Below are 14679 nucleotides of genomic sequence, written 5' to 3' on the forward strand. Positions count from 1 at the left end.
TATTCAAGGCAGGGAATGGGATTTTTTGGAATTGTCCATGTTGTATTGCCAAGTGTGATGACCTCTTGTTTTCTGTAAACTCACCCAAGCCAGTTCTCAGAAGCATTTTCTTCCTCAAGAGAAAGAAATATCGCAGGCTCTGAACTGCTGTGTCCCTGCAGAAAACAGTGAGTGATCCTTGGGTTTTCTTTCTTTCTGGATTTCTTTTAAGGGGAGCACTGGTGTCGCTCCTGAGTCTTCAGGAGGGGAGCCTGAGAACATGGCTGCAGCAGAGAGAGCTTTGCCTGGCACTGTGAGCCATGGGAGCAGTTCCCTGGAGCCCGAGGAGCTTGGTAAGGAGAGAGCCCACATTGGTTGGGAGAGGTCTGAGATGGCTGCTGTGAGCCTGCCTGTGGCAGGAAGGGAGATCAGAGGAGTTGAGTTCTTGTCTGCAGGCTTGGTGCTTCCTGGTGCCTTGAGTTCCAGCAGGGCACTGGCACAGCCTCCCCGGTGGAGCCCTGCCCTCCACGCTTCTCTGGCAGCACTGACCCTGAGTCGTGTGGTGTGGCAAGAGAGCAGTGAATAAAGCTGACCTTCTGGCACTTGTGTCACCAAGCTGGGTGTCCCAGTTTCCAGCTGAAGTCCATGGATAGGTTTGCTGCAGGGTGGCAGTGCTCTGGAGGCAGTGCTGAGTGACTCTTGAAGTAACTGTGGAATATGTCAGCAAAATGTCAGAGTAGAAGGCTGAGCTTTGTGTCTGAAAGCATTAAATCTCTGTAGTAGCAGTCTGCTGATTGCTGTAGTGAGACACATTAAAAATACAGGTGGTAGAACCTCTGAGGCCAGACAAATCACAGAACACAAATGCAGTAGCTAAAAGCAAAATTTAATTTCCTCAGATTAGTGAGAACTAATAAGAGAGAGAGAGCACTTTGGATCTGCATTCTCAAGCAAGGCTGGTACAGCCTGCAGGCCTTGTAGGGAGCTCTTTCTCTGCCAGCTCTTCATCCCAGAGCTGCTGGTCAAGTTGGAGGAGCTGTTGCTCACTGCAGAGGGCACTTTTTAGATGCCAGGGACCAGTGCTGGTTTGTAACTCAGCTCACATCACCCATCAGCTTCAGCCATTTCAGTGAGGACTGAGGTGTCTCTGTGAGCACAGAGAAAGACCAAGGCTGGGTTCTTTGTGTGAGCTGGGACTGTGTGTGTTTCAAGCTCTGGTGGGTGCCATTTTCACTGCGGGTGCTGCAGCTTTATTGGGATACTCCAAAACTTGTGAAGTTCTGAAAACTTGGAAGGATCCCTCTTCTGTAAAGAGGAGGCCTCAAATTCCCATGTGAGAGTCTGCCTTTCAGGCAATCTTTTACAATCTTTGACAGAACTACAATTCCTTCCAAAGGGAAACATTCATGAAGGCCAGATATTGACTCAGTGTTCCCTTTGCTTCACAGACATCCATCTGATCTACCTCGCCAGGAGGGCTGCCCTGCGTGGGACACGGAGACCAAGGGAGAGCCTGTGAAGATCAGACAGGTGGGATCCCTCTGTATATATTATGTTTCTAGATTTTTACAATTACATTTTTATACCTATGTAGATTTATTTCTAGAATTATAAAGTTGTGTTTATATGTGCTTACAGTTAAAAATCTGTATAGTTTGATTTAGATCCATTTACATAAATATAGTTATAGCTGTGATTGAATTTATATATCTGTAGTTAGATTTATAGATTTTCATAGATACATTTATATGTAATTAGAGTAAGTTTTATATGCATATAGTTAAATTAAGGAATGTATATAGTTGGAGTTTTATTAATATTTAGGTACATGAATTAATATTTGTGTAGGCATAGGCTTACTTTTAACCTCTTTCCCTGCTCTGCTTTCTATTTCATCTTTTGCTTTCCCCCCATGTCCCCTCTGTCCCCTCTTCCCGTGCTGGGTCCAAGCTGGCGGCCGGCCCGGGCGGAGCAGCAGTTCCAGGTGTCCCCAGGTGTCCCTAGAGCAGTGAGAGCAGCTGGTGTCCCCTGAGGAGCTGCTGAAGGACGGTGAGACTGAGGGGCTGAGGGGGCTGAGGAGAGGTGACACTGAAGGGACAGTGAGCTTGAGGTGCTGGTGGGGCTGAGGGGACTGTGGGGCTGAGGGGTGTGGGGGAGGAAAGGGGAATGGTGGAGCTGTGGGTTCAGGGTGAGCTGCAGGGGATGGTGGGGGCTGAGGGCACAGGGAAGTGGCACAGGCTGAGGGGGGTGGCAGGTCTAAGGGGACTCGATGTGTCAGAATGGACTGTGGGGGTCTGAAGGAACTGGGGGGGCTGTGGGTTTGCTGAGGGGATGGCAGGGCTGAGGGGATGGAGGGAGCCAGCAGGGAGCACAGAGGGGTCCAGGACTGTGGCTCTGCCAGGCCTTGGAACCAATTCCTGTGTGTACAATTTTGCCACAGCTTCCCTAAATGCCTCAAGAACATCGGAGAGTGACAAGAACCATCAGGGAGAAGCTGAAGGGCACCAGCAAGAGCAGAGAACAGGGAGCTGCTGCTGCTGCCCCCCGAGAGCCTGGGTGAGGCCACAGGGCCGGTGAGGCAGGCTGGGGCTGAGGCTCAGCCTGCTTTTTCTTTCTCACCCTGCTGGGGAGGCTCTGAGATTTTCTCTTCCCTCACACAAGTGCAGCTGCTGCCCAGGGAAATGTCCCGATATTGACTCAGTGTTCCCTTTGCTTCCCAGATGTCCATCTGCTGTCCCTGACCAGGAGGGCTGCGCTGCACGGGAGGAAGAGACAGAGGGAGAACGTGTGAAGATGGGGCTTCTGAAATCCCTTCAGGATATATTTATAGATTTATATAATTATATATGGATATTTAGATAGGTAGATTGATGTTTGTATAGTTAGATTTCTATTTCTATTTATTTACATCTGGTTTTATTTTTATGTTTGTGCTAGATTTTCATAATATAATATAATATATATATGATGTAATAAATTATTTTTGTTAAACTTAAATTGATATTTGTATATTAATTCTTAGTGTGGTTGCAGCAATTTGTAATAAATCTAATTTTTTAACTTATGTTGATTTTTGTGTACTTACATATCAGAAGTGCAAGTGTAACAATCTTCAATAAATTTAATTTTTAAACTGAAATAAGCATGAAGTTGTGTTTTTCAAAGCAATAAGCAAATGTAAACACAGTATTGCTGGAGGATTTTGGCAGTGAGTGAAGGGGACTGGGGGAAATTCTCCAGCCATGCCCAGCAGCTCCCCAGTCTCAGTCAGGCTGGCAGTGAAACCGCAGATTTGGGATGGCAGCAGAGCCACACGCTGGGGAATAACTCGCTGCAAAGGCTGCTGAGCAAACGGGACTCCACTGAGCAGAGAGCTCCAAGCAGGAGCCACCCGGGGAGGAGAAATCATTCACAATGAAACAGAGAGAGAAAATGTAGAAAACAGATGTGAGGATACTCTGGGAGTCTGATTAAAATGCTCTAAATCAGTCCTGTCTAGGTACATCTTCAGCAAAAATAGTTTGTTAAAAATGAAACACCTTCCATGAAAGACGAATGACACTTTTCCCCTTCACTCACCCTCCTTTGGAAGTGAAACTTGTCCTTCTTCCTGAGAAGTTTTGCCCTTCAGCACCTCCCTCACAGTAAATAAAAAGCTTAAATACTACCACTTGTCACCATAAATGAAAACAGCCTTGCCCTGGTGACAGCGTTTGCAAAGTCTTCCCTCCTCCTGTCCCCACATCTCACAAACAGAACCATCCCCTTCCTGCCCAAACTAAGCTGAGGTGAGTGAGAGCTTCAGGAACTCAGGTAGGAAGGTTTTGCAAATTTGAAATTAATGAATTTAAAGGGTTTGATGGTGATTTATTTGATTTAGACATTTTATTATAAGTGTCCTGAAGTAGGAATTGGCACTAAATTTTCAGCCTATACTATAATTATAGAAAGCCCTCCCAAATGAAGTCAAGTAATATCTATTCTTTTCATGTTTGCACAGATACTTGAGTTGCCTACCACTTATTCCCATATAACAGAGATTATTCCAAATCTTTTTTAGCATTTATCTACAATGTGCAGCAATCTTTTAATTTGAACCTTATCTGCTCTTTGAGACCAAAATATATAAACCTTCTGATCAACAAAAAACCCAACAAATCAACAAACACATTATAGACAACATGATACTGATACAGAGGGTGTGGGCCTGTTGCTCTGGGCAGAGAGACCTACCACCATCCCCACTCCTGTTCTGGCTCCTCCTGGGACTGGTCCAACCCTGCAGACACAGCCACAATTTGGGGGTGCCTGTGACCCCTGGGGTGGGCAGCCTATGTTGTGGCAGCTTCTTCCTCCTCCATTGAGACTGCAGGGCTGCTGGCTGGAGTCCCCATCCAAGGCAAGGAGCTGCTGGAGCTGCTGGAGCTGCTGGAGCTGCTGCTGGGCTGTCATCCTCATCCACAGCAGCTGGGAGCACAGAAGCCTCTGGGCCTCCTCTCTGCACTGCCTCACAATGATGTCAGTGGTGCCCTGGACCAGTGGCACTGTGTGTTCCTCCAGGATGTCCTGCAGGCTCTGGGTCATGATCTCCTGGTCTGGCCCATACATACAGAGAGTGTGCAGGATGCAGCTCTGTGAGATCTCTGCCAGCCACCACTGCTCCCCGTAGATGGTCTCCATCCTGCTGCACAGCCAAGTCTGCACAGGGTCCAGGAGATCCTTTGTTGACAGAAAAGTTGTGCCCAGACCTGAGGCAGGACACGGCTGACAGCTCGGGCTGGTGTCTCCTGAGGAGAAGAGGGATGGGGTGGCACAGGGGGATGGGGGCTGTTCCCTGCTGGAGCAGGAAAAGTCAGTTTTGTGCTGGAACAGAGAAGTTCTGTCACTGGAAATCAGGGTGATGTGTGGAGGGTTTTACACCAGGTTTGCACCTAAGTTGATGCTAAAGAAATACATAAAGTCCCAATGTACACCTAAGGTTTGCACAGCAGACTTTAGGCTGGCAGCTGAGGGAGCATAAATTAAATGGCCTTTCCAACCCAAAACCGTGATGAGAAATGTTGCTATTTCTGCTCTCATTCGTTATTATAGCATAACAACCTATTTGATGAGATTTGGGAATTGCAGCTCTGAATTGTGGCCAGATTAAATCAAGTAAGTCGTTGTTGTACATTTATAATTGTGGAGGTCATGATCAGTGCAGCTGCTTCTCATAAACCAAAAAAACTCTTTCAAGATACTTCGTAAGGAAAATATTTTTTCTTTTTCACTCTTCACTTCAAAGCCTCTCCCAGGATGTACATCAAACAGGTCATTTAGTTTATCTTTTCACAATAACAGAGAACTTCCCCTTTAATCCGCCTGAATTACACAATTCTCATCTGTATTAAGGAATTTCATTTTGTCTCTGCTGTAAAGAAGAGATTTCTATGCAACAGGGCTGATAAAGAACAAACCCAAATTAGAAAGAGTGGTATTTGTTCGAGCTCCCATTACTCATCACACACTTTAAACAACCCATACCATCAAGCCCAAAGCTAATATGGCTCCTTGTTAAATATTTCTGATGGGTTACACATCCTTGTGTGAAGAAGGAATTAGGATTTAAAGCTGCTATTTATGCTTGTATAAGCATTGTGTATGAACATTGCATATTCAAACTGCAAAACAAATGTCACCTGTATGGTGTATGTGATAAATTACAGAAGGTATAGTTCACGAAATCGTTTAGAAAATCAATAAGTTTTAATTCTTTACTTTTGCTAAGCTCTGCTTTTTAGTTTTGCTTTAACAGAAAGAGTTCCTGTTTTAGAGCCAAACCTTTCTGCTGCAGGTTTGCAACAATTGTAACTCTTTTCGCAAGGCCACTCAGCAAGCCTTGTGTGATTCCCACGGGACACAGTCTAACTGCTGGCAAGAAAGAAACCCCCCCGAGAGCCGCGTACCCCAAACCACAACCAACCAACGCAGAGAACGACGATTCTGCGGCCAATCGAGACACCCAAAAGAACGCCAGTCAAGACCCACGAGGGGACTCAAGGGAGGGGGTAAAAAGGGCTATAAAAATTGATGGCTTGTAATCTTTAGGCGCGGTGCTGCAGGCGTAGCAGGGAGGCTCGCCGCGCCCGCCCAGCGCTGTAAATTGGCTGCAATCTGCTTGCTCAATTAATAAATTCTTTAATTGGCTCTACGTCTCTGATTGGTTTTTGAGACCCAATTTATAACATCCCCTATTGTCCTTTATTAAACTTTTAAATTTCAACAGGAGAGTGAAACTCGTTTTTCACATAATGGATGCCTTTCTTGGAATGGACAACAGACCTTCATGTGTGCAAGACAAAAATGCAGATCAGAGGAAACAAATTTAAAAGTTTTAAAAACCAAGAACAATCACTGACAAAACTGCGTAAGATTTTTTAACACAGTAGTTTTTCTTTTATTTAATCATTGGTCAGTATGTATGTTGCTTCTAACAACCTCTTTATGTTTTTTAAACCACAGATATTTATCATAATTTCTTTTTAGTATTTGTGATGCCTTTTGAATGCCATGTACAACAGATTGATGCAATCGAAAGTTGTTTTCTATCTCAAATGGACAGAAAAACTTGTTTCTTCATCCCAAAGAGACTAAACCCCTTGTGTTTGGCATCACAGCTCACATAACTTTGGTCCCAGTATCTCCACAGGGGATGTTGGCCCTGGGTCAGCCAAGTGGTGATGGTGACACCCTTAGGACGGCCATTCGGGCAGGTGTCCGAAGGCATTGGGAACTGCACAGACCTTCTATAGCAGCAATGCCTGTCTTGATTCTCTCTGTCTTTATCCCCTCTGTCTGTCTTTACTCTCTCAGCCTTTATCCTCTCTGTCTTTTCTCTCTCTCTCTCTCTCTAGTCTCTCTCTATTCCCTCATTCTTTAGTCCCTCTGTCTTTATTCTGTCTATATCCTGCCTTTATTCTGTTTTCATTCTCTCTGTCTTTATCCTCTCTTTATCCCCTCTGTGTTTTTCTGTCTTTACTCTCTCAGTCTTTATTTTCCCACTATTCTCTCTCTCTATTCCCTCTGTCTTTACTCATTCTGTCTTTATTCTCTCTGCCTTTACTCTCTCTATCTTCACTCTCGCTGTCTGTTTTCTCTCTCCATTCTCTCTCTCCTTATTCTCTCTCTCCCCTCACAGCCGAGCAGGGCTGGCGGGAGCCGCGCTCCCCTCAGCGCCCCTGAGCAATGGCGGCAGCAATGGCGGCGCCGCTCCCTCAGCGCCGCCCCGGCCCCGGCGGGCGGGGAGCCCTCGGCAGCGCCCTGGGGGCAGCAGGACCGAGCCCCGGCCCCGGGCTGTGTCCCCGTGGCGCCGCAGAGCCCAGGGCACACACGGGCAGGGCACTCGGCGCCATCGCCCCCAGCCCCGCAGCCCCTTTGGAACCCGGCCCGGGGCTCGCCCTGCCTCCTCCATGGCCCTGCTGCTCAGGGCTCTGTGGGGATCTTGTGCTCGGCCCGAGCGGGCTTTGTTTGCAGCCCGGGCTGCTGAGAGTCAGCCGTGAAATGTCGCTGCAGGGCACTTTTTATGGGATCAGCCCGGTGCTTCCTTTGTGCTGTGCCTTGCGCTGCTGTTTTATTCTGCTTTTAGAGCCTGCCTGGGAAGATCAGCCCCCAGGAGAGCAGAGCCTGCTGAGAGATCCAACATTCTCACCCTAAGCAAGGGATGGAACAGCACACACTGCTGAAAAGACTCCAGCTGTTCTCAAGGCATACGGAAAGCTGAAACTGTCAATTTTGCTATTTGGTGCTGCATCCCTGTATAAAAGAATGCCCTGAAATGTCAGCTTTCCAGCAAATGTCCTGCATTGGTGTTTCCCTTGCTGGTGACAGTCTTTTCAACCCAGCCTTCTGGGGCCTGACCTCTCTGCTGCTGTAGTTCCATGGACAGAGGTTGTTGTCTTTTCCCCTTCCCATGGGCAGGCTGTGTTCAGCCATCTCCAGGACAGCAGGGCCACATCCCATGTCACTGTGACCTGGCAAGACAAAAACCATCACTCCAAAAGTGCCTCCCTTTCTCCTTCTTCCCAGGCATTTGGCCCTGGTAGTGGGTTTTGCTGCTGGTTGCTGCAGGAGGGAGACCACTGTGACACTTTGGGGCACATGGAGCCCTTGTGACACTGTGGAGCCTCATGGAACCTGGGAGTCACTGTGACACTGCAGGGCCTTGTGGAACCAAGGAGACCATGGTGACACTGTGGCACCCTGTGGAACCAAATATCCATTGTGACAGTATGGGACCTCATGGAACCAACTGTCCTTTGTGACAGTGCAGATCCAAGGAGGCCATGGTCTTGCTCATTGTTTATGCAAAGCTTTTGTATTCCTCATGGAATCCAGGAGAGCCTTGTTACACAGCAGAGCTTCATGGAACCAAGGGTCCATGGTGACACTTTGGAACTAAGGAGACCATTGCTGAGAGTACAGAACCTCATGGAACCAAAAGTCCATGTGACAGAGCAAGGCCTCGTGGAGCTCCTGGCAAGTGGCAGCGCTGCAGAGAGACAGCTCTGCCCAGGAGCAGATCCTGTGCACAGCCCAGCAGGGCTGGGGCACTGCCAGGCCATCTCAGGGACACCAGCAGGGCACACCCAGAGCTCACAGGTGCTCAGCATTGGCAGGGGCGGTGCCATGGCCCAGAGGGGGCTGTGTCATAGCCATGGGCACCTCTGGGGCTGTGTCAGAGAGCCACAGAGCAGCTGTGATGTCAGAAAGGAGCTGTGTGACATCTCAGAGTAGGTTGTATGAGGTCACAGGTTGGACTATGACATCACAGAATTGGTTGTGTGAGGTCATGGAGCAGCTACGGCATCACAGAGGGGACTGTGTGACACCACAGGGCAGGCTGTGATATCGCAGGGTTGCTGTATGACATCAGAGCAGGCTGTGCAGTAACAGAGTGAGCTGTGTAACATCATTGAGTGGCTGTATGGCATCACAGAGTGGGCTGTGTGACATTACTGACTGGCTTGTGACACCACAGAGCAGGCTGTGACATCCTAAAGCAGGGTGTGATCAGTGACATAATAGAGAGGGCTGTGGAATCACTGGTTGGTTGTGTGACATCATAGAGCAGGCTGTGAGGTCAGAGAGTAGACTGTGTGACATGACAGGGTGGCAATGTGACATCATCCAATGTGCTGTGACATCACAGGACAGCTTCATGAGACCATAGTGAAGGCTGTGTGAAATCACAGAGTTGCCTGTGACATCACAGAGTGGGCTATGACAACACACGGTGGCTGTGTGACATCACTGGGTAACTGTATGACATCACTGGAGAGGTCACTCTGCCCCAGCCCCGCCTCACAGTTCCCCCAGACAAGTCCAACGCTGCTCATGCACAGCAGGGTCCCCTGTCCCCCCAGGTCCCCCCTGACCCCCAGTGCCACAGCCTCCCCCAGAGGATGTTCCACGAGATTGACCCCCATAGCCTGACATGGGGACAGGGGGGACAGGGCCCTGGGGGGTGGGACAGGGGCACAGGGACCCCCAGTAGTGTCCCTGTGTCCCCCAGGGCAAGAGCCTGGCCCAGGGCTCCTTCACCCTCTTACGAACGAGGGCTTGAGAACACCTAAAAAATCCCCAGCAAAGGATGAGCAAAACCAGATTTAATATTCAGTGACAGCACAACAAAGTTCCTTGGCAAGAGTCACTCTGCTCCTGACTGCACAGTTCAGGCACACCAAGAGAAGAAAGCAACAACAAAACCAGGCAATCAAACCAGAAATGAACCGAGAACTGTCCCTGTGTGTGTGTCTGTAGGTGTGACAAAAGGATAGTGAGAGCAAGGATAAAAGGAATACAGCCTAAGAGCTTAACAGCCCTCAAACTTAACAGAACTTAACTTCTACATTAACCTTAACATATACCTTAAACTTAACAACTTAGCAAAAGAACAACCCCTAGCAGCATTTCACATAGCTCATACCTTATGACTGAACCTCACTTACAGGCCTAACTCACTCAGATATCCAAGGCACTTCAACACCTCCCAGAGCAGCATTTCTCCCCCATTTCCAGAGCACAGGCACATGTGTGTGCACACAGACAGAAAGAGGCAGTGCCAGGGAGCTGTCAGAAATTGCCCTGGAGGGCAGGGAAATGCTCACTGCGGATGCTTTTGCATCTCCCCAGCAGGCGAAGGGTTGAGCCTGGAGGAGTGGGGGGATCGGCCCAGGGTCCCTCGTTGTTCGGGGATGCCCCGAGTGCAGCAAACGGGAGAGTTCCCGGCTCGGAGAGGCCCCACTCAGAGGGAGCTCACTGCTCCAGGAGAGCTCCAAGGGGCTCCTTTTGGAGCCCTGTTGATAGGGCCTCAAGAGATGGGCTTTAGTCACAGCAATGTTCCATCCTGGCTGCACTTTGCATCAACAGTTTTCTCTGACACTGTGAGAACAGGGATGTTGTGCCACTGAGGGGAGAAAAACAGTTCCCAAGGCTGCTCCTAAAGAAAGCAGGAGCTGGTTGGACAGCAGCAGTGCCTGGGAGCAGACAGTGTTTGTGATCAGCTGCAGAGGAGCTGAGCCCAGGGGCTGTTGGCCAAGGCTGAGGCCTAACAAGCATTTCTCAGATCCAGGGCTGCCCTGGAAAGGTGGTGGTGGGGATAATTCCCACCCTCAGTGTGCTCCCAGTTCCTCCCAGTATTTCCATGTCTGTGCTCCAAGTGCTGCTCACAGCCCTGATCTGTGGGGATGGGAATGTCCCGCTCCCTTCCCGGGGCAGTGTCACACCTGAGCCAGGTGTGCAGGGCAGGACCTTGCCCTGACCCCAAGCACTGTCCCACCTGCAGGATCTGCTTCCCATCGGCCTCTTCCTCCTGCAGCCCCAAGCCCAGGTTGGTCCTAAACAAAGGGCGCTGGCTCAGGGTCATCCCCCGGGAAGGGTTTGCACCCCCTCTGCCCCTTCCCCAAATTCCCTCCTGGGGGCAGCAGGAGCTGGGTCAGGAGCCCTGTGGGGAGGGAAAAAGAGGTGACACTTGGATGGGGGTCACACATGCTCTCAGAAACACACATGACCCCTGTGGACAGCCTTCACCTTCTCCCGCAGAGCCAGGAGGATGAACTCCAACATGGAGCCCCCAAACCCCAGCAGCACCTTGGGGGGTGTGGTATGGTGGCAGCTTTGGGGATCTGGGTTCGTCATGACCACTCAAAAACCCTCTCCCAGCCCCACAGCCACTCCCAGGCCCCTCAAACCACCCAACAGCTCCTCCTAGGATGCTCCCAAACCACTCCCTGCAATATCAATGGGCCCAAGAGCCACCATAACCCCATTCCCATCTCCACCTACACCCACCCAAATTCTCTCCAAGTCACACAGCCCAGCCAGGACCCCAAACCTCTCTCACAGAGCCTGCCATACTCCCTCTCAGCACCACAAATGCCCCCAAAAGCCACGAAAGCCCCTCCCAATCCCCCCAGGATTCCCTAAACCCCCTCCCACACCCCATGGCACTGACCAGGAGAGGCTGGTGGACAGGAACATCCACAGCTGGGAGCAGCTCAGGCACTTCAGCAGTGATTTGGGCACTTTGGGGGGCACACCCCACATGGGGAGAGGCAGGCCAGGGACTGGGACAGAAAACTGGAACTCCTGGAGAACAGATGGGCTCAGGTAGACACATTCTGCCAGCACAACTATGAGACTGTTGTCCTGTACCCCAGCCTGGGCAGCCCCAGGACATCCATATTTAAGAAGCAATCAAAACAATGTGAGCAAGCACTTCTTTTTAGACAGTGGATGAGGAGGAGGTGAGAATATGTGAGGGAAAACAACATGGAGACACCAAGGTCAGTGGAGAAGGTGGGGGAGGAGGTGCTCCAGGCACCAGAGCTGAAAATCCTCTGCTGGCCATGGTGAGGACCATGGGGAAGCAGGTTGTCCCCCTGCAGCCCATGGGGTCCACAAGGGGTGCAGAGATCCACCCACAGCCTGTGGGGAGGTGCTCATGCTAGAGGAGCAGGTGGATGCCTGGAGGAAGCTGTGATCCAGTGGGAGTCCCAGTGCAGGGAAAGGCCTTGTTCCTTGGGATGGAAACAGCCTGGCCTGGGCTCAGAGCTCTGAACCCTGTGGACAAGAACTCATGGGGCAGCAGATTCCAGCAGCTGCTGCTTGAGAGATTGGACCCATGGCAAAGAAGTTTGCAGAGGACTGTCTCCAGTGGGAGGGACCCATGGCTAAATAGAGGACTCCTCTCCCTGAACAGCAGAAGAAATTTTGGTCATGGACTGACCAAAAAAAACCCATACCCTGCCCGCCACAACCCCCTGCGCTATTGGTGGGAAAGAGGAAGAGGGTGAGCAGAGAAACAGTGTATTAAGAGCTTATCTTTAGTTCTCATTTGCCTCCTCTGACTCTGTTTAGGGTTAGGTTACCAATAAACCACTTTGCAACTTTAAGTTCTCAATCTGTTCTACCCTTCAGTGCATCCTGCCTGGTTCATTATCTCGACTCATGAGCCCTCTGTGTGTGTGTGTGTCTGTTAGGGTTTTTTTTTTCCCTCTCCTCTGCACAGCTGCAGCAGGGGAGAGAAGAGAAAGCAGATTTCGTAGGTGCCTGGCATTTGGCCAGGGTCAAACCACAATACTGGGTCACTGGCAGTGTGGGTCACCAGGGCTCTTCCCAATGAGGGTCCTACAATGGGGGATGAATACGGAGCAGTGCATGAAGCTCTTCCCCCACTCGGGGCACTCGCAGGGCTTCCCTTACCGGTGCCTCCGTCGGTGTTGGGTCAAGTGAGAGCTCCTGGAGAAGCTCTTCCCACACTCGGGACAGCTGTAAGGCCTCTCCCCAGTGTGGATGCGCCAGTGCCTGATGAGGTGGGAGTTGCGCTTGAAGCCTTTCCTGCACTCAGGGCAGCGGAAAGGCCTCTCCTGTGTGTGAATCCGCTCATGGATGAGGAGATCTGAGCTGGTCTGAAACCTCGTCCCACACTCGGAACACTCAAAGGGCCTCTCCCCTGTGTGGATGCGCTGGTGGGTGATGAGGTGGGAGTTATGTTTGAAGCCCTTTCTGCAGTCAGGGCAACGGAAGGGCCTCTCGTCTGTGTGAATACGCTGGTGTAGGAGGAGAGCTGAGCTGGTCTGAAACCTCTTCCCACACTCGGAACACTCATAGGGCCTCTCTCCAGTGTGGCTCCTCTTGTGACGGATCAGGTGGGAGCTCCGGCTGAAGCTCTTCCCACATTCCCCACACTCATAGGGTCTCTCCCCAGTATGGATGCGCCGGTGCCTGAGGAGGTGGGAGTTGTGCTTGAAGCCCTTCCTGCAGTCAGGACAGTGAAAAGGCCTCTCGTCTGTGTGAATCCGCTCATGCATGAGGAGATCTGAGCTGCTCTGAAACCTCTTCCCACACTCTGAACACTCATAGGGTCTCTCCCCAGTGTGGATCCTCTTGTGACGGATCAGATTGGAGCTCTGGCTGAAGCTCTTCCCACATTCCCCACACTCATAGGGCTTCTCCCCGGTGTGGATCCGATGGTGGTCCATAAGCTTGGAGATCTTTCTGAAGCTCTTCCCACATTCCCCACACTCGTAAGGCTTCTTGGTCTCATGAAGCTTCTCAGGAATCTCCAGCTCTGAACTCTGGCTGGAGCTCTTGCCAACATTCTGGCACAGGCTGGGTCTTTGCTCTTTAGAGCACACTGGGCTGGGTTTGCAGCCCCTCCATGTGCAGCATCTCTGGGACTTTTCCTCCTGGTTGGATTCCTGGGTCATGGAGCTGCTCAAAATGGCCTCTTGCATGAGGTTCTGCCGTAAGGACTTGTCCTCCCTGGTCTCTCTCCTCAGCTCGTTGCCTGGGGCAGAAAGGACAAGGAGAGGATTTGGGATTTGCCTCCATGCCAGAGGGAAGGGGAAGGAGATCCCCCCAGTCCATCCCTACCAGGACAGAGTCAGCAGCAGGGTTGTCCTGCAGCCAGGCGTGATGCTGGGCTGGGAGATGGAGGAGAAGAGAGCAGGAAAGGGGAAGTGACTTCCTCCTTACCTGCCTGGCTGTCCTGGGGCATCTTCCTCTTCCTCACAGCTTCCTTCTCCATCCAGCCAAGTTTGGGAATGGGAAATCCTCTTTTGGGGGGAAAAACAAGGTGTGAGTTCATTGGGTTTGAAGGTTATTCTTGCCCCAGTCCATCTCTAGAAATCACTGGCTGTATAGTCACTGTAAAAAACCTCTTGTCTAAAAAACCTCTGAAATGCTGTGCTGGTTTAAACTGGCAAGAGAAATGGATTCCCCAGAACTGCCCCAAAAAAGATTAAGATGGGAGTCACAATCCACCAAAGAGATTACAAGAAATACAATGACACAGCTTTAACTCACAAAGGCAGAGTATAACCAGGCACCCTCGGAGAAGAGCAGCATGGTGTTCCTTAGTTCCTGTGCTGAGCGCCACGTGGCCCCATTGTATGCCAAGAGAAAGCAAAAGGAATCCAAACCTGTTGGTCTGAGTGGTGATCACAGTCCTTCTGAAGTGGTAGTTTCAGTCTTGTCTAAAGCAGTGGCTGCAGTCCTGTAGAAGTTCTGCTCCACCTTCTCTGGATCTCTTGAGTTGTGTCCCACATCCCCAAAGCCAGATTTTATATGCTCAGGTTCAGGTGGCAATGCTCAGTACCTCCCCCAGGCCAGGGAGTTTCAAAATGGAAAGATGTCATCCTGTGAGTCATGGGATATCTG

The 14679-nt window shown here is 50.4% G+C and overlaps 1 protein-coding gene and 1 long non-coding RNA gene across 2 annotated transcripts in view; one reads left to right on the forward strand and one right to left on the reverse strand.

The window, feature by feature from the left end:
* Window positions 1-2331: 2331 nt before the first annotated feature.
* Window positions 2332-3043, forward strand: LOC146421194 (uncharacterized). The gene is made up of 2 exons (XR_014848801.1): window positions 2332-2535; window positions 2700-3043. It is a non-coding gene; the product is annotated as an uncharacterized LOC146421194 (long non-coding RNA).
* A 9490-nt stretch (window positions 3044-12533) lies between these two features.
* LOC146421195 (uncharacterized) overlaps window positions 12534-14679 on the reverse strand; it is a 31140-nt gene continuing 28994 nt past the window's right edge. Inside the window, exon 5 of the mRNA XM_085047576.1 lies at window positions 12534-13614. Coding sequence (XP_084903702.1) covers window positions 12717-13614 — 898 coding nt within the window. The 3' untranslated portion in view covers window positions 12534-12716. The remainder of the gene's footprint in view (window positions 13615-14679) is intronic.

This window comes from Lichenostomus cassidix, unplaced genomic scaffold (genome assembly GCF_008360975.1).
Source record: "Lichenostomus cassidix isolate B80296 unplaced genomic scaffold, HeHo_3.0 HiC_scaffold_43, whole genome shotgun sequence".
NCBI lineage: Eukaryota > Metazoa > Chordata > Aves > Passeriformes > Meliphagidae > Lichenostomus > Lichenostomus cassidix.